The sequence below is a fragment of the Rattus rattus genome, chromosome 3, assembly GCF_011064425.1.
Source record: "Rattus rattus isolate New Zealand chromosome 3, Rrattus_CSIRO_v1, whole genome shotgun sequence".
Taxonomy (NCBI): domain Eukaryota; kingdom Metazoa; phylum Chordata; class Mammalia; order Rodentia; family Muridae; genus Rattus; species Rattus rattus.
The window spans coordinates 64,511,700-64,530,419 of NC_046156.1; the positions used below are offsets into that span (position 1 = coordinate 64,511,700).

The 18,720-nt window shown below is 49.2% G+C and overlaps 1 protein-coding gene across 1 annotated transcript; it reads left to right on the forward strand.

Moving 5' to 3' along the window:
- The first annotated feature begins 4,288 nt into the window (after positions 1 to 4,288).
- Positions 4,289 to 18,213, forward strand: Hcn3 (hyperpolarization activated cyclic nucleotide gated potassium channel 3). The gene is made up of 8 exons (XM_032898025.1): positions 4,289 to 4,563; positions 11,344 to 11,773; positions 13,178 to 13,339; positions 13,741 to 13,959; positions 14,251 to 14,397; positions 14,759 to 14,999; positions 16,149 to 16,313; positions 16,693 to 18,213. The coding sequence occupies exons 1-8, from the start codon at positions 4,289 to 4,291 to the stop codon at positions 17,394 to 17,396; spliced, it is 2,343 nt and encodes a 780-aa protein (XP_032753916.1). The 3' UTR covers positions 17,397 to 18,213.
- Positions 18,214 to 18,720: the final 507 nt, after the last annotated feature.

Consider the following 18,720-nt stretch of genomic DNA (forward strand, 5'->3'; position numbering starts at 1 on the left):
ATTAAGTACAAATGTTCTGAATCATCTTTCTTTTTAGATTTACCTTAAATTACTTATGTTTCTGTAGCAGGGAATGTACATTTCAGTATATGTATTCATGAGGTCAGAAGAAGGAGTCAGATCCCCTGAAGCTGAGGTCACAGGCAGTTGTGGGCTGGCCATTGTGGCCATTGTGGATGTGGATCCTCCAGAATATTGAACTCCTAACCACTGAATCATCTATCTCTCCAGTCCCAGTTTACCAAATATTACAGAAGAAGAAGGAGAAGAAGAAGAAAAAAGGAAGAAGCAGTAGGTAAATAATGGTGGTTCATGCCCATAAGACTGAGGTAGGACGATTTAAAGGAGCTCAAGGCCAGCATGGACTACAGTGTTAAGACTGTCTCAAAAACAAACTAGTTCAGGATGTGGCTTAGTTGATAGAGCACTTGTCTTTTACCCAGAGTGCCCTGGCAAGAGAGCCACACATACAATTTACTCATGGAATCAATCCCAGGACATGGGAGATAGAGGCAGGATTAAGGTTATCTTTGCTACATGATGAGTTTAAAGCCAGCTCTTGCACACTGACACTCTGTCTCAAAAGCAAAGTCATTTTTTTGGTTTCTTGTTCTGTGTTTGAGGGTCTGGAGAGATAAGCCAGCAGTTATGTGCACTGGCTGCTCCTCCAAAGGACCTATATCAATTCCCAACCCCCACATGGCGACTCATAACTGCCCTGTAACTCTGTGTCAGGCCATTCAACATTCTTCTAACGTCCTCAGGCATTGCATGCATGTAGAGTACAGACATACGTGCAAGCCAAAGTACTCATGCACATAAGAAAATAAAAATAAGTAATTATGTATTTTTAAAAAACACAAGAAAACAATACTATTTAAAGGAACTGGGAAGTTGTCAGAAAGGAGAATTGGAAGGGAAACAAAATAACCCTCAGATAAGAAATATATTAAAGGGGGTTGGGGATTTAGCTCAGCGGTAGAGCACTTGCCTAGCAAGTGCAAGGCCCTGGGTTCGGTCCCCAGCTCCGAAAAAAAGAAAGAAAAAAAAAAAAAGAAATATATTAAAGTTAAGGAAAATAAGAGTGGAGCTGGGTGAATAGTCAAATGGAGATTAGACTGGTTAGCAAGAAATAGTTTAGAAATTCCCTGTGTTAAAAAGAGATCTATGGGGTTGGGGATTTAGCTCAGCGGTAGAGCGCTTGCCTAGCGAGGGCAAGGCCCTGGGTTCGGTCCCCAGCTCCGAAAAAAAGAAAAAAAAAAAAGAGATCTAGGCCTGGTGGTTCATGCCTTTAATCTCAGAACCCCAGAAGCAGAGGCTGGCAGATCATCATAAGTTCAAAGTTAAGAGAGTAAGACAGCCAGGGCTACATAGAGAGACCTGTGTGAATAGTGTGTGTGTGTGTGTGTGTGTGTGTGTGTGTGTGTGTGAAAACACTGAAATGTAGTTTGGTTATCTCAGAGAGAGAGAGGGGACCCAGGCAAGTATGCCAGCAATTTTACCAGTTTAAAAAATTTTTTTTATTAATTTTTTTTTCTTTTTTTTCGGAGCTGGGGACTGAACCCAGGGCCTTGCACTTGCTAGGCAAGCACTCTACCACTGAGCTAAATCTCCAACCCCAATTTTTATTTATATGAGTACTCTATAGCTTTTCAGACACACCGGAAGAGGGCATTCAGATCCATTACAGATGGTTGTGCATCATAAAGTGGTTGCTGGGAATTAAACTCAGGACCCCTGGAAGAGCAGTCAGTGCTCTTAACCACTGAGCCATCTCTCCAGCCCCCAGGCTTTCCCAGGTCATTTCTAAGGTTTATTTATTTTATGTATATGAATATACTGCAGCTGTCTTCAGACACACCAGAAGAGGGCATCAGATCTCATTACAGATGGTTGTGAGCCACCATGTGGTTGCTGGGATTTGAACTCAGGACCTCTGGAAGAGCAGTCAGTGCTCTTAACTGCTGAGCCATCTCTCCAGTCCCTCCCAGGTCATTTCTAATAAGCATTTACTGACTCTTCAACTGTGTGCTCAACACTGAACCCAGCACAAGTTTTTCTTTAGAATCTCAGTCTGAGGATTGATTAGGACAGGACACAGACCTGTAAACAGATGATGGCATCGTGGCAGAGGCAGGGGAATCTCTGTGGATTCCAGTCAGCCTGGTCTACATATTGTGCTCCATGACAGCCAAGGCAGCATAGTCAGACCCTGTATAACAATAACAAAAGTAAACCTGTGACAGGAGCTGCTATAAATAGTACTGCCCAACCTGCTCTTAGAAAGCTCTAGACTAGACTGAGAGCAAAAGTATGAGCATGAAAGAGCCTTGGAGGAAAAGAACAAACAGGGAGGGCTGGAGGGATGGCTCAGTGGTTAAGAGCACTGACTGCTCTTCCAGAGGTCCTGAGTTCAATTCCCAGCAACCACTTTATGGTTCACAACCATCTGTAATGGATCTGGTGTGTCCGAAGACAGCAGTCACAGTGTACGCATACAAGTTAATAAATCTGTTAAAAATAAGAACAAAACAAAAAAACAGGGAAACTACCTCTAAAGACCCAGAGACAGCAGAACAAAGCATTCCATCACCTGCAGCTTGGGCTTAAAAAAAAAAAAGAGCAATTACTCAGAGCTGGAGATAAAGCTCACTGCTCTCCTGGAGTGAACCAAGTTCAAGTCCCAGGGCAACATGATGGCTTATAACTCTCTTTAACTCTAGTTCCAGGGCCTCTAGTGCCTTCATCTCACCTCTGCAAGCACCAGGCATACACATGGTTCATAGAACAAACATTGGAACAAACCCCTCAGACACATAAAGTAAACAAAAGTTGTTGAGACTTAAGTCTAAAGTTTTAGTGATTGGTAAGTTTCGATAAGGAGCTTAAATGCATTTCTAAAATGGAGAAACTTCAGAGGACTTTAAGCAAGTTGCACAGTTTCATATGGATTGTAGAAAGTTTACCTGGGGGCTGAAAAGATGAATTTGTCTGGGAGAGTTCGTTGAAGAGTTTTGTTTTGTTTTGTTTTGTTTTGTTTTGTTTTGTTTTGAGACAGCCTTTCTTTTTTTTTTTTTTAACTTTTTTATTTTTTTTATTTTTTTTTTTTCTGAGCTGGGGACCGAACCCAGGGCCTTGCGCTTGCTAGGCAAGTGCTCTACCACTGAGCTAAATCCCCAACCCTGAGACAGCCTTTCTATGTAGCCATGGTTGTCCTGGTACTTACTATAAAGCCCAGGCTGGTGTCAAACTCAGAGATCTACTTGCTTCTGTCTTTCACGTGCTGGGATCAAAGAACTGCAGCACCACACCCAGCAGATTTTGAAAATTATTAAAAATTTCTGAAACCAGGTAGAGTGGCACACATTTGTAATCCCAGCACTTGAAATGCAAGGAAGGAAGATCAGAAGTTCAAGACCAGCCTGAACTACAGCCTATGTCAAAAATAAAATGTAAACTTCCTGAAATCATTTAGTTGGAAATTATAAGGGTTTATCTAAGGCAGTGGCTGTAAGAAGTGGGAAGGAGGGGTTGGGGATTTGGCTCAGTGGTAGAGCGCTGCCTTAGGGAAGCTAAGGCCCTTTGGTCCCCAGCTCAAAAAAAAAAGAACCAAAAAAAAAAAAAAAAAAAAAAAAAAAAAGAAGGAAGGAGAAGAGGCTAAGATATTCTAGACTTAAAGCCCTTAAAGGCATGTAGTATGGTATTTCCTTGGTTGTTGATCCGTTTATTGAGATGGAACATTAACTTAGCTAAGATTTCTGTGCTTAGTTTTGCATCCTCAGCATGTACTCAATGATCAGAACAGAAGACCCTGGGCAAAGGCAGGGAAGAAGAATCTCAAATTCTCATTCTGTCCCTGACCCTCGGAGGTCCCCCGGCTGCATATGCCCCTGTGAGTTTCCCGCCTCCAAAAACAAGCCTCTCTCTCTCTCTCTCTCTCTCTCTCTCTCTCTCTCTCTCTCTCTCTCTCTCTCTCTCTCTCTCTCTCTCTCTCTCTCTCACACACACACACACACACACACACACACTCAACCCCCAACCCCCCAACCCCCTAAGCCACGCCCTCTCGGGAAGTGTGGGCAGCAGTTTGGCCGACGGCCCGCCCCGCCCGGTCTGGCGCAGCCCTCGCCAGGGGGCGCAGTGCCTACACGTCTGTCCCCCTGCACACGCCCCCTGCGCCCGGGGCGCACGCGGGTCGGAGCTCCCCTGCCTGGGCTGCGCTCCCAGGGACCTGCGCGCCCGCCACGGCCATGGACCGGTTGGGGAGGCCCAACGAGTGAGGGCAGCCATGGAGGAGGAGGCGCGGCCGGCGGTGGGGGACGGGGAAGCGGCGACTCCTGCATGCGAGACGCCTCCTGCGGCTCCCGCCCAGGCCCGCGCGGCCTCAGGTGGGGTGCCAGAGTCTGCGCCCGAGCCGAAGAGGCGGCAGCTCGGGACGCTGCTGCAGCCGACCGTCAACAAGTTCTCTCTCCGGGTCTTCGGCAGCCACAAAGCGGTGGAAATCGAGCAGGAGAGGGTGAAGTCCGCCGGGGCCTGGATCATCCACCCCTACAGCGACTTCCGGTACGGGGGGCTCAAGGAGGAGAGCGAGGGACTAGTGCTACCAGCCGGGTGGAGTTGCAGAGTCACCTCCTCCAACCCAGCCTGGGAATTCCTAGGCGAGTTTCCCCGAGGTCCTCTGTTTTGTCAGGGTAGGGAAACATAAGGGGCAGCAAACATCAGGTAATCTGCGGGGACTTGCTGCGTCCAATGCAGGAACCCCATGGACTACGGAGAGTATCGGAGTTCGGAAACCTTGCTTCTTTTCAGTACCGTTTTCTGGGGGTGTGGGAAATTATATTATATCCCAAAGCTGGGAGACCTGAGAAAGAAGCCTAGCTCCGCTTTCTACCACGCTTTACCCACACACCAAACACTTGCCCAATTCAGCCGAACAGATCAGGGACGCTGAAGTACTAGAGACGCGGGGAACGCTGGAGAGGGACAGGGGTCAGTCGGGTCCGCAGTTCTGTCTGCTGTCCGTGGTGCTGAAGGCTGAATGCGGCGCGGCGGGGCGGGGCGGGTACTCTGAAAGATTGGGGAGGAAAGCAGGGGCTCGGCCACCGCCCAGGTGTTTCCCATGGAAAAGGGACAGAGAGTGGGGGTGTAGCCATTTCGCAGTCCCCTTCAGGCTGTACGTCTACATCAAGGTCGCTAGGGGAGAAAATCAGCCCTGTCCTTGGGGACGGTGAAGGACAGCTTTCAGTTGAAATGAGGTGTGTGTCTTTGGAGCCTGTGAACACAATCAGAGGCCCAGACAGTATCTCCCATCCTCAAACATTCACTCCCTGCAAATATTCCTCCAGTTCGCGTTGTTCTTTCCTGTCTTTATTCTTTCACTCTCACCTGCCATCTCTCCTCCAGCAGATTCCCTTGCCTCTCCTCCCCCAGTTCACCCTCAGACGTATCCCCAGAAGCCATATCCCCCTCAGAGTTGTGTTGCCTCACAATCCTCTATCACATCACCCGCTGGGCTTGTGACTGCCTGTGAGTCAGGCTGTGAAGATGCTCTGATGGCGCGGCCAACCTTTCCTCCTCTCTCCCAGTGTCTCACAGTACAAGATTTCTCCTCTGCAGCTAAGGAAGGGGAGGAAGAAACATCAGGGGTTTGTTGCTAAGCGAAACATTCAAGTCTGAGGGGCGTTCAGGGGTGGGTCTGGACTTGGAAATTAGCAGCTTTTGGGAGGTTGAGAGGATTGATTTTTGCAATCAGAATCAGAAGGGGACTATGTTTGGGACTTACACTGGGATTAGCCCTGAAACCATCATGTGTGCTCCAGTAGTTTTTTGTCGTCCCCCCCCCGGATGTTGGCCCCTGCTTCCCTCCTGATCTCATATTTACACAGTTTCTTCTGAGGCAACCTTGTCCTTGCCCAGCTCAGCTTGCACAGGCAGCCTGGAGGAGGGAAGGGGTGCACAGCTCAAGCCTTGCTGTCTTGGGATCTCCCAGGGAGTCCTATGTGCATAGCCATCTGGAGGGGGATGGGCATCCCCGAAAGACTCAGTTTAGATGAGTGCAGGGCGGCCTCTTCCACCCCCACACCCACCACGGGTGGCAGTTCCCCACCTGCAGAACAACAGCATCCCTGTTCTAGCTCTTTTGGAGAATAGGGATGGAGTGGGGTGATAGAGAAAGGAAAGACAGCCTAGACTAGAAATAGAGACCTGGAGATAGGAAAAGAAGTTTCAGAAATCTGGAGATAGAGTGGATGTGCTGTAACAACAACTACTGTTCATACAGTTAACACCGTCTACATCTGGAAAACTTACCAACAGCCCAGTGAGACCGGCATAGGCTCCCTAGTTTTAAAAATTACAAAACGGGGTTGGGGATTTAGCTCAGTGGTAGCGCGCTTGCCTAGCATGCGCAAGGCCCTGGGTTCGGTCCCCAGCTCCGAAAAAAAAGAAAAAAAAAATAAAAATTACAAAACAATCTTGGTGCTATTATGTGTGTGTGTTGTATTTGTTTATTTGTCTTGTGTGTGTGCTTATGTGTGTGTGTGCATGTCAGTGTGTGTGCACGGGTGTGTATTCAACTGTGTTCACATTGTTTACTTTTTAAAAACAATTAGATTTATTTTATGTGTATGAGTGTTTTGCCTGCATATGTCTGTTTACTGTGTGAATGCAGTGACTGAAGATCAGAGGAGTGGGTCAGATCCCCTAGCACTGGAATTACAGATGGCTGTGGACTGGTGTGTGGGTGCTGGGCATTGAACCTGGACTTCTGCAAGAGCAGCCAGTGCCTTTAAACACTGAGCCAGTTCTCCAGCCTGTGTGCATGTGGGTTTTTTTGTTTTTGTTTTTGTTTGTTTGTCTTTTGGTTTGTTTTTGGTGTGTTTTTTATTGTTATTTGTTTGTTTCTGTTTGGTTTGGTTTGGTTTGGTTTGTTTGAGACAGGGTTTCTCTGTGTAGGCCTGGCTGTCCTAGAACTCACTCTGTAGACCAGGCTAGCTTTGAACTCAGAGATCCACCTGCCTCTGCCTCCCAAGTACTGGGAAAGGTGTGTGCCACCATCACCCAGCTTAATCTCACAGTCTTCTCTTAAATCCACTATTCTCGTTTTTCACAGGCGGATGGAATGTGCTAGGAATTGAAACTAGAGCCTCAAACATGCTAGGCACACACTTTACCACTGAACTACATCATTCCTACATTCTAGATTCTGTGGTATGGGAGCCTGTCAGGAAGCCTTACGATTGAAATTCAGTTCCTGGGACCCACATGGCGGAAGGGGAGAACTGATTCCTACAAGTCATCCTCTGACCTTCACATGTGTGCTGTGACATGAATACGTGAGCACGCGCGCTCACACACATGCACGCACACACACACACACACACACACACGCACACGCAGGCTGATATATCATTACGTCTTTGACTTCCTCATTCTCTGTGGGGAAGGAAGAAGAATGTCTCTGTGCTTTTCTCTTTAACCTGATTTCCTTTCTCTGCTCTCTTTCCCTTTTCCTTTCTTTGTTCAGTAGCCTTTAGGGTTTTAGTTATTTGCTCCTTGGTCCTTCGGGCCATCGTTTTTTGTCTCTTGATTCTAACTTATAAAGACAATAGTAGTAAACAGTAAAAATAATTTTGCCATAAAGTAAAAATTAAATAGAAAGGGGCTGGTAGCATAGCATAGAAGCTGAAGGTGTAATCGGAATCCAGCCTCTGGGGAGAGAATGGAGCTCACGGTCACACTCTGACCTCCACATGCACCACATACAATAAACACACACACTAGTAGTAGTAGTAGTAGTAGTAGTAGTAGTAGTAGTAGTTGTAGTAAAAATTAAAAATAAGTAGAACAGAAAGGCTAAAAAAGTCTCATCACTTTTCCGTGTCCCTTTTGGAACTTCATGTACACGTGGTCATCTGATTTGTATCCTTGTCTTTTGCTTCTTTTGCTCAATGCTAAAACTGAGATCCAGGGGCTGGAGAGAGAGCACAGTGGTTAACAGCACTCTGCTCACTCCTGCTGACCAGCGTTCATGGTACTGAAAGGTACTCTTGGGTACTACCAGAGGAGAAAGGTAACCACCAGCCCAGCTACAAACCCTGTGATCTACAGCGATGAGCTGCCCGTGCAGTACATTGATGCAATGGCAGCACAAAGGTTGTGGATGTAGCCAGCAACTACCTGGTCAGTTAGATTTAAGGCTTTCTCCATGAGATGCAACCCATGCCTGACACTGCTTAGCAACTCAAAACCCTAGACTAGCTAGGCCCTGGAGCTACGAGAAAACCAAATACTGTTGTTCTGCTAAAGGGATGCAGCAATAAGGGCTGGAGAGATGGCTCAGCGGTTAAGAGCACTGACTGCTTTCCCAGAGGTCCTGAGTTCAAATCCCAGCAACCACATGGTGGCTCACAGCCATCTGTAATAGGATCCGATACCCTCTTCTGGTGTGTCCAATACCCTCTTCTGGTGTGTCTGAAGACAGCTACTGTGTACTTCTTTTTTTTTTTTTGGTTCTTTTTTTTCCGGAGCTGGGGACCGAACCCAGGGCCTTGCGCTTCCTAGGCAAGCGCTCTACCACTGAGCTAAAAGGAATGTAGCAATAAAATAACCCTATGCACATCCAGCCATAGTCATTGTCTTAGTCACTGTTCTACTGCTGTGAAGAGAAGCCATGGCCAAGCAGTTTATAAGAGAAAGCATTTAATTGGGGGCTGGCTTACAGTTTCAGAGGCTTAGTCCATTATCATCGCAGCAGGGAGCATGGTGCGGAAGCAGAGGCTGAGAGCTGCTTCCCGGTTCACTGGTTGGAAGACAGAGAAGCTGGGCCTGGTGTGGGCTTTAGAAACTTTAAAGCCCATATTTAGTGACCCACTACCTTCAGTGAGGACATACCTATTGGACAAGATCACATCTCCTAATCCTTCTGATCCTTTCAAGCACTTCTACTCCCTCCGACTAAGTATTCAGATAGATGAACCTGTGGGGGCCATTTTTATTCAAATCACTACAGTCGTTGATCAGTTTCTTGTTCAGCTATCATCAGAAAAGCTTCCTCCTGCAATAGTTGGGAACAGAGACAGAGACTCACAGCTGTAGGGTAGAGCGTGAGAGACCTCCGAACTCTCAGTCCTAAATGGCATGTCTCCATCAAATGCCTCCCCCTCAGGATTCAGGGAACTATGCACAAGAGGAAACAGAGAGGCCCTAATTAAGCCAGTGGGGATGGAAGACACCAAGGAACAAGACCTTCTAGATGCAAGAGGGCTGACACACATATGAACTCACAGAGACTTTGGTAGTATGCATGACGTGCACAGGTTTAAACCAGATGAAGTACTAGCACTGACAGGAAAAGTGGGCACAAGTCTGCATCTTCACCTGACAGCTTCTCGGAGAGGGGATAAGGAGAGATTCTCCAATGGTCTCACTGGGTATGTAAACCTTAAGGGCAGGCCACATGTCAGCAGTAGATACCTAACACAAAATGGATTCAGGGGTATTTTTGGAAGATGTTTGTCATATAGTGTTTTGTCTGGGCATTTTTCTTAACTTTGCAGGTCTCTTTTTTGTATATTATAGTTTCTGATCTCGTATTTTTATGTGATTTTTGTGTGTGTGAATGTATATGTGTCTGCATCTGCATTTCTTGTGCTTTTTCTTTGGCGGTTTTTTTCCTCTTGCTTGTTTTGTCCTATTCTTATTTATTTGTGTGTTTGTTTACTTGCCTGTTTGTTTCCTTCTCTTTTTAAAGATTCATTTATTTCATGTATGGGGATACACTGCAGCCATCTTCAGACACACCAGAAGAGAGCATCAGATCTCATTACAGATGGTTGTGAGCCACCATGTGGTTGCTGGGATTTGAACTCAGGACCTCTGGGAAGAGCAGTCAGTGCTCTTAAACACTGAGCCACCTCTCCAGCCCCACCTGAATATTTTCTAATGAAAGAGGGAAAGAAAGGTGTGGGCTTTGGTGGGTGGGGAGGAGACAAGGATCTGGAAGGAGTTGAGGAAGGGAAACCCATGATCAGAACATGTTGTATGAAAAAATATCTATTTTCAATAAAAATTAAAATCATTTTTTAAAAAAGTACTGACCACCCTTGTAAGAGGACCTGTGTTTGTTTTCCAGCTCCACATGGTGGTTCACAGCCTTCTGTAACCCCAGTTCTGGAGATCTGGTACTGTCTTCGGGTCTTTGTGAGCACTACATGTTCGTGTTGTATTTACCTATGTTATGGCAAAATACCCACACGTATAAAATAAAGATAAATCTATTGTTTATTCAAATGTGAGATTCATGTATGCTGTACGTGTTCCAAGCTATGAATATATCTATGGATATATTTACCTCTATGTCTTGTGCCTTATTTATCTACATTTTTTCTGAGCCTCTGTGTGTGTGTCTGTGTGTTTGTCTGTATGTCTGTCCTACATGTATGTCTGTGTACCGACTGTTTGCCTGGTACCCCTGGGGCCAGAAAAGAGCATCAGACCTGATGGAACCAGAGTTGTAGATGGTTCTGAGCTGCCAGGGAAACAGACTCAGGTCCTCTGCACGAGCAGCCAGTGCTCTTAGCTGATGAACTCTGTCTCCATTTTCTACTGGTGGACATTTGTTCCCAAGTTTAATCCTGCTACAGACATTACTGGTTATATTTCCTGGAGTGTGTGTTCCCATTATATAGTGGGTCGCTCTGATACTGCGTGTATCCTATAGCTAAGACTTGTTCCTCAAGCTATGGTTGCTGCTCACCGGATGAGCAGATGCTCACACATTCGGGTGATGCCGTGTGAACCTTCTCCCCAGTTTAACTGGTCAATGAAGGATGGAGTCTGATCACTGCCTGTGATTGGGCAGTGGAGGGAGTTAGGTGTGACTAGAGGTTTCTGGGGAGGTTGTAGGTGGGGGAGAGAGAATATGATGGGCAGAGAGGAGGAAGCCGCCACCGACCAGAACTGCATGGCCAGGAGAAACAGTGAGAAACAAGGGGCTTTAATAGCTAGGGAATGAGCTAGACTATCCCTAGATCTGCCCAATCTAGGCATTTGGCTTATAAATAAAGTATCTGGACCATGTGACTTTTCTAGGGGCTTATTACACCATTAATTCCAACAACTCCCTTGGGTGTTTATACACAAGGGGACAGAATTTAAATATCTACCTCCATTAAATAGTGCTCTTTTCCCAAATGGCGATTCCAATTTTCGCTCTCAGTGGATTTAAACGACGTTTTTGTGGTGTTGTGATCTTGGCCACTCTTAGCTATCTCAGGCTAACTTCTGTCAATCCAGACGCAGAAGGAGAGTGACACAATCGCGCTCTATTCCATGCCCACTTAGGTTTTACTGGGACCTGATCATGCTGCTGCTGATGGTGGGGAACCTCATAGTACTGCCCGTGGGCATCACTTTCTTCAAGGAGGAGAACTCCCCACCCTGGATCGTCTTCAATGTCCTCTCGGACACTTTCTTCCTGCTGGATCTTGTGCTCAACTTCCGAACTGGCATCGTGGTGGAGGAAGGTGCGGAGATCCTGCTGGCGCCCAGGGCTATCCGCACGCGTTACCTGCGCACCTGGTTCCTGGTGGACCTGATCTCCTCCATCCCTGTGGATTACATCTTCCTAGTGGTGGAGCTGGAGCCACGACTAGACGCTGAGGTCTACAAAACGGCACGGGCCCTGCGCATCGTTAGATTCACCAAGATCCTTAGCCTGCTGCGGCTGCTCCGCCTCTCCCGCCTCATCCGATACATGCACCAGTGGGAGGAGGTGGGGTGGGGAGGTGGGCAGGGGGCTTATCCTACTCCTCAGAGAGGCGCTATGGGTGGAAGTCCTGGTGATTCTATGGGCTGGGAGAAGGTGCCTGAGGCTTCCAAGTGTGAATTCTTTACAAAGTTGGTGGGAGGGCAGCAGGGAATGAGGCCTGGGGTAAGGGTGGGGGTACAGAGCGGTGGGCAAACACTCAAGGCTCAGCTGATTCTTGACGGGAGGATTGGGTATGAGTAGGCGGTGCCTCTCCTGGCAGCAGGGTATAGTGGCGATGTACATGCTTTGCTATCTTATCAGTTCTGACAGTGTTACCCAGCTCTTTTTATTCTGAAACGGGACCTTACTACATTGCTCATGCTGGGGCCTGGAGAAATGGCTCAGCAGTTAAGAGCACTGGCTGCCCTTCCAGAGGACCCAAGTTCAATTCCCAACTCTCACACGCTGGCTCACAACTGTCTGTAACTCTATTTCAAAGGGATCAGACACCCTCTGGCCTCTCAGAGCACCTGGCATGCCTATGATACACAGACATTTATGTAGGCAAAACACCCATATTCATATAATTTTGTTTTGTTTTGTTTTGTTTAAGACAGGGTTTCTCGGGGTTGGGGATTTAGCTCAGTGGTAGAGAGCTTGCCTAGCAAGCACAAGGCCCTGGGTTCAGTCCCCAGCTCCGAAAAAAAGAAAAAAAAAAAAAAAAAAAAGACAGGGTTTCTCTATGTAGACCTGACTGTCCTGGAACTCGCTACGTAGATCAGGCTTGCCTTGAATAGAGGAGATCCACCTGCCTCTGCCTCCTGAGTGCTGGAATTAAAGGCTGCACCATTATAGCTAGCTCAATTTTTGTTTTAATTGAAAGGAAAAGAAAGTTGCCTAGGCTGACCTTAAACAACAACAACTACTACTACTACTACTACTACTACTACTACTACTACTACTACTACTACTTCTTCTTCTTCTTCTTCTTCTCCTCTTCTTCCTCCTCCTTCTCTTCCTCCTCCTCCTCCTTCTTTAAAAAATTTATTTTTATTTATATGAGTAAGTGTAGCAGCTGTCCTCAGACACACCAGAAGAGGGCATCAGATCCCATTACAGATGGCTGTGAGCCACCATGTGGCTACTGGGGAATTGAACTCGGGACCTCTGGAAGAGTAGTCAGTGCTCTGAACCACTGAGCCATCTCTCCAGTCCGGCCTTAAACTTCTGATCCTCCTGCCTCAGCTTCCCTGGTAGCTAGGTTACAGGCACTTGACACCACACCAGGTTAATAGATATTTTTAAATTTCTTTAATTCGAGATACTGGGAAAGGGAAAGAGAGTTAAGGGGAATTCGCAAGACTGGGACGGAGGGGGACCAGCAGGGAGGGGTTCTGGTCCATAGCAGAGCTTCCTCGGGCTCCTCAGATCTTTCACATGACCTACGACCTGGCCAGTGCAGTGGTTCGCATCTTCAACCTCATTGGAATGATGTTGCTGCTGTGTCACTGGGATGGCTGTCTGCAGTTCCTGGTCCCTATGCTGCAGGACTTCCCTTCCGACTGCTGGGTCTCCATGAACCGCATGGTGGTGAGAAGTACCCCCGGCTCTGGTACTCCTGGGCCTCTAATGGGCTCTTCTGCCTGAGCAACAGGGGTAGCCATAGGGAGCAGAAGGTAGGGGATGATCCAGACAGAAGGTAGAAGGAGATGGGATTAGGGGCGGAGAAGGGTAAGAGACCGAGACAGAGGAGGTGCTCGTGTGATAGAGGGAGCAGGCGAAGAAGAAACTCTAGGCAAAAGCCAGGGTCCCCACCAACAGAAGAAACCCCCTTTGCTTTGGGGTCTTCACTCACCAAACAAATGACTGCTGAAGGGAAGGCCTGAGGTAGGATGGGTACACAGAGAGCTGAAAGGGAGAAAAGGGGGGCAGGTGGAGAATGTGACTTGGAGGGGCCCAAGCCCTGTTCTGCAACGCACTCTGCCCCCCAGAACCACTCGTGGGGCCGCCAGTACTCCCACGCCCTGTTCAAGGCCATGAGTCACATGCTGTGCATTGGCTACGGGCAGCAGGCACCGGTAGGCATGCCTGACGTCTGGCTCACCATGCTCAGCATGATTGTGGGTGCCACCTGCTACGCCATGTTCATCGGCCACGCCACCGCCCTCATCCAGTCCCTGGACTCGTCCCGGCGCCAGTACCAGGAGAAGGTCAGCAGGGATAAGAAAGGGGAGGGATGGCCTTGGAGGAGAGCTGGAGACTGTGTTCTGATGGGCCCCTATGTCCTTTCCTGCCTCATATCCATTTGTCCCATTTTCTGTGACTACGCAGTCTTCCCGGCATCCACCATTATCCGTGTATCCCTCGTGGTTCTGTGTATACCTGTGTATACCACGTTTATCACCTCTGGGTCCTACTTGTTGTGCATACTCCCACCCCCATTGTTTTGGCCCCATGTCTCCACATCCTTTTCCTACCGGCAACTGGTGTTGCCTTTCCAGTACAAGCAGGTGGAGCAGTACATGTCCTTCCACAAGCTGCCAGCCGACACACGGCAGCGCATCCACGAGTACTACGAGCATCGCTACCAGGGCAAGATGTTCGATGAAGAGAGCATCCTGGGGGAGCTGAGCGAGCCGCTTCGGGAGGTGGGGCCGGGCTGGACCTTGTGGGAAGGGCTCTTCTAGGACCTGGGCTTCTGGAGGTGCTACCTGGGATACAAGGGAGTGGTTATCAGATGCTCCTGTGGGAAGGAGGACAAGCATTTGAGGGGAGGTGACTTTCTGTGGAAGGTCTTATGGAGCCAAGGCTATCTGAAAGGGGCTGCAGGACGCCATGGTGGAAAGTCTTGAAAGCAGGTTCTCAGGGAAGTCCCCACACCGGTTGTCGCATGCCCATCCATTGACTGATCGAGACAGGATGGATGGCTTTTCTGGAGACAGATGGGCTTGGTGGGGGCATCTTCCAGCAGGGGGCAGAGCCTGTCTGATAGGCCCCTCCTATGTCTAGGAGATTATTAACTTCACCTGCCGGGGCCTGGTGGCCCACATGCCGCTGTTTGCTCATGCTGACCCCAGTTTCGTCACCGCAGTCCTCACCAAGCTCCGTTTTGAGGTCTTCCAACCTGGGGATCTGGTGGTGCGTGAGGGCTCCGTGGGCAGGAAGATGTACTTCATCCAGCATGGGCTGCTCAGTGTGTTGGCACGGGGCGCCCGGGACACTCGCCTCACTGACGGATCCTACTTTGGGGGTCAGCAGGCCTCTGGGAAGGTGGGGGGGGTCATGAACTTTGTGCAGACTGCAGTTGTTTCCTAGGAGCAGGGCCCCACCTGTTGATCTTACAAAATCACAGAACAACCCTGACCCAAACCTTCTCACTGAGTCTGATCCAGGGCTAAAGCGCTGTATCTTATTTTATTTATTTATTTTTATCTTATTTTTTTAAGAATTCTTTTTATCTATTTTATGTAGAGTACACTGTAGCTGTCTTCAGACACACCAGAAGAGGGCATCTGATCCCATTACAGATGGTTGTGAGCCACCATGCGGTTGCTGGGAATTGAACTCAGGACCTCCAGAAGAGCAGTCATTGCTCTTAACCGCTGAGCCATCTCTCCAGCCTTTATTTTACTTTTTGAGACCAGGTCTATATATAGCTCTGGCTGTGCAGGAACTCACTATTTAAACCAGGCTGGCCTTGAACTCACAGACTTCTACCTGCCTCTGCTTTCCAAATGCTGGGATTAAAGGCATGTGCCACCACACCCAGCAGTTGGTTTCTTATTTATTTAATTTTTTAAAAGCTTCTCAGGAGAGTCTAGTGCATGGCCAGACTGCAAGATACTGGGCCAGCGGCTCTGTAGCATTATTAATGACAAAATGCAAGGATCCCGCGAGTTGAGGGAAAGCCAGGAATGAAGCAGGGCCGTCCCACAGACTTAAGCTACGTGGGGCTGTTGGAAAGCCAGGCTGTGGCTTTGGAAAAGTGCAGCCAGCCACTGCCCAAAGTGACTTGAGGTTCACACAGCCTGCCAGCCGCCTAAGCATCCCCTACCTTCAAGTCAGTCCCACCTGGTGTCTGTTCAGCCTGCTTTTCTCCTCCCAAGTCAGAGATAGGGTACACCCGGGGACAGAGATAGGACTGGGTTGGGAGTTAATGTGTAAAGGAACTGAGAACATCTGGGGCTGCAGACCTGTTTGTCTGGAGAGAATAAAAAGTGAGCAGCCTTCCAGATGTGCAGATGAGACAGACAATGCTTAGAGCAGTTAGGGACCTTACACCAGGTAATCATTCTCCCAAGTCTAAGGACGAATCTGAGGGTGCTAGGTTAGCTGCTGCAGACCTACTGGGGGGAAGCTCTAGGGATGGGACGTCTAAGCCTCTTCCCCACTTTTGCAGAGATCTGCCTGCTGACTCGAGGTCGGAGAACAGCCAGTGTAAGGGCTGACACCTACTGTCGCCTCTACTCACTCAGCGTGGACCACTTCAATGCGGTGCTTGAGGAGTTCCCGATGATGCGCAGGGCTTTTGAGACTGTGGCCATGGACCGGCTTCGGCGCATCGGTGAGGCCTGTCTGCCCTGGACCCTGCCTGAGCCTCATCTCATTTTCATAGCAAGGAACCTAGCCCTAGTGTTTCTTCTCCACACCCCAACCCACCCAGTACCAGCAGGCTATTAGCTCTGTTGCTCTCTAGTCTTACCCCTAGAAAGAAATAGCCATGGAGCTGTCTCCCCAAATCCTCATTCCCTGTGTCCTCACGGGTACCAGTCCTTAACCTCACCGTTTTTGATACCACCTTCCAGTTTCTGTTGCCAAGCATTCTCTCCCGTATGTCTGAGTTCCCATCACTCACCCCTCAGACTCCCTCACACTGTGGTTATCCAGCCTCCATCTTAGATTCCTTCCCTTTCCTAACTCCTTGATCCTGGCACAACTTGTAGGCAAAAAGAATTCGATATTGCAGCGGAAACGCTCTGAGCCGAGTCCAGGCAGCAGCAGTGGTGGCGTCATGGAGCAGCATTTGGTACAACACGACAGAGACATGGCTCGTGGTATTCGGGGTCTGGCTCCCGGCACAGGAGCTCGCCTCAGTGGAAAGCCAGTGCTGTGGGAACCACTGGTTCACGCACCTCTGCAGGCAGCTGCTGTGACCTCCAACGTGGCCATAGCCTTGACTCATCAGCGAGGCCCTCTGCCCCTCTCCCCTGACTCTCCAGCCACCCTCCTGGCTCGATCTGCTAGACGCTCAGCAGGCTCCCCAGCCTCCCCACTGGTGCCTGTCCGAGCAGGTCCTCTGCTGGCCCGGGGACCCTGGGCGTCCACTTCTCGCCTGCCTGCTCCACCTGCCCGAACCCTCCATGCCAGCCTATCCCGGACAGGGCGTTCCCAGGTGTCTCTGTTGGGCCCTCCCCCAGGAGGAGGTGGTCGGAGGCTGGGACCTCGGGGCCGCCCACTCTCTGCCTCTCAACCCTCTCTGCCTCAGCGAGCCACGGGGGATGGCTCTCCTAGGCGCAAAGGCTCTGGAAGTGAGCGCCTGCCCCCCTCGGGGCTCCTGGCCAAACCTCCAGGGACTGTCCAGCCATCCAGGTCATCAGTGCCTGAGCCAGTTACCCCCAGAGGTCCCCAAATTTCTGCCAACATGTGAAATCCTAGATTGCACTGGCCTTAGCTATTGGCACGCAATAAGGTGTGCCTGAGGGTAGACGCCCCCTGGGGAAGGCTGCCGGGATCTAACACACTGCCCTTTACTACCACAAAGCTGTCCTGTGTCCTCAGCTCATAGCAGCTGCAGCCTGCGAATCCTAATCACATACCCATTTGTCATAGGTACCAGTGCCTACCCCGTCAAGGCATTGTGCTAAGTACAATGTGTAGCCACTGCCAAGTAGAAGTGACTCAAAGCCCTTTAACAAGGGTGTCCCCAGGCCACAGCCCTGCCAGGTGCAGGCCTGGGCCTACAGCCCTGCCTTTATTAAGCACAAGTACTTGCTGCTTCCTTCACTGCCGAGTGACTAGATGGCTGTCTCCCTGTCAGTGACCCTGCAGGTTGTGCCCAGTGTGTCCTTTCTTCCCATCCCCATTGTCGTAGCTGGGTACTGTCAATTATCTAGTACAGCCAACAGATGTCTAGGGCCCTAGGTGTGAACATCTTCCCTCTCACTGCCACGTGTGGACGGACCGTCCTTGTCTACACCACGTGAGAACGGGTATCTCTGCCCACTGTAGTCTGCCCTCCGCAGCTCCTGTGTGGAAAGCACTACCTTTGTAAACTAGAAGCTGCTCTTCACTGTGCTCCCTGACTCAATGGTGTTGCCCTAAAGCTAAGGGATACTTGGCGCCTCCTTACTGTGCTAGCCTAGCTCCCCCCAGGTAGGGGGTAAGGGGCTGAATCCTCATGTGACCTTTTATCTTTCCCTGTGTCTTATTCAGTCACTTATTAATTTTATTTATTCATTTGCTAATTTGACGTATTCACTTTATTACTCATTCCTCTGTCCTCTCCACCTTCTGGTAGGGGGCTGAGGGGGGACATCTTTGTAGTCCTTGCACACTGCCATCAGCAGCAATACTCAAACTTGCTGTATTGAGGTAGTGGAAAGAGGTGGGCAGCAGGAGGACTGCACTTATTTTTTTTTTTTCCTCATCTGGATTTGCTGTTGGTGCTGAAGAGGAGGGCCTGGAGTATTCAAACCTAGGAGGGGTGGGCCAACAGTGCCTCCACTTTCTTAGGGACAAGAGGAGTCCCCTGCCCACCCGTTCTGTCCCCCTTCAGGAGTATACTACAGCATTGACGGATGGGGCCAGGACTACACATCTCCTAGGGTAGGAGATTCTGGAATTCTTTGCCTGTGGGAGTTGTTTTTATAATTGCACCTAAACAGTTGGGTTTAAAAGAAAAGATTCGGGGCTGGGGTTTAGCTCAGCGGTGAGCGCTACCTAGGAAGCGCAAGGCCCTGGTTCGGTCCCCA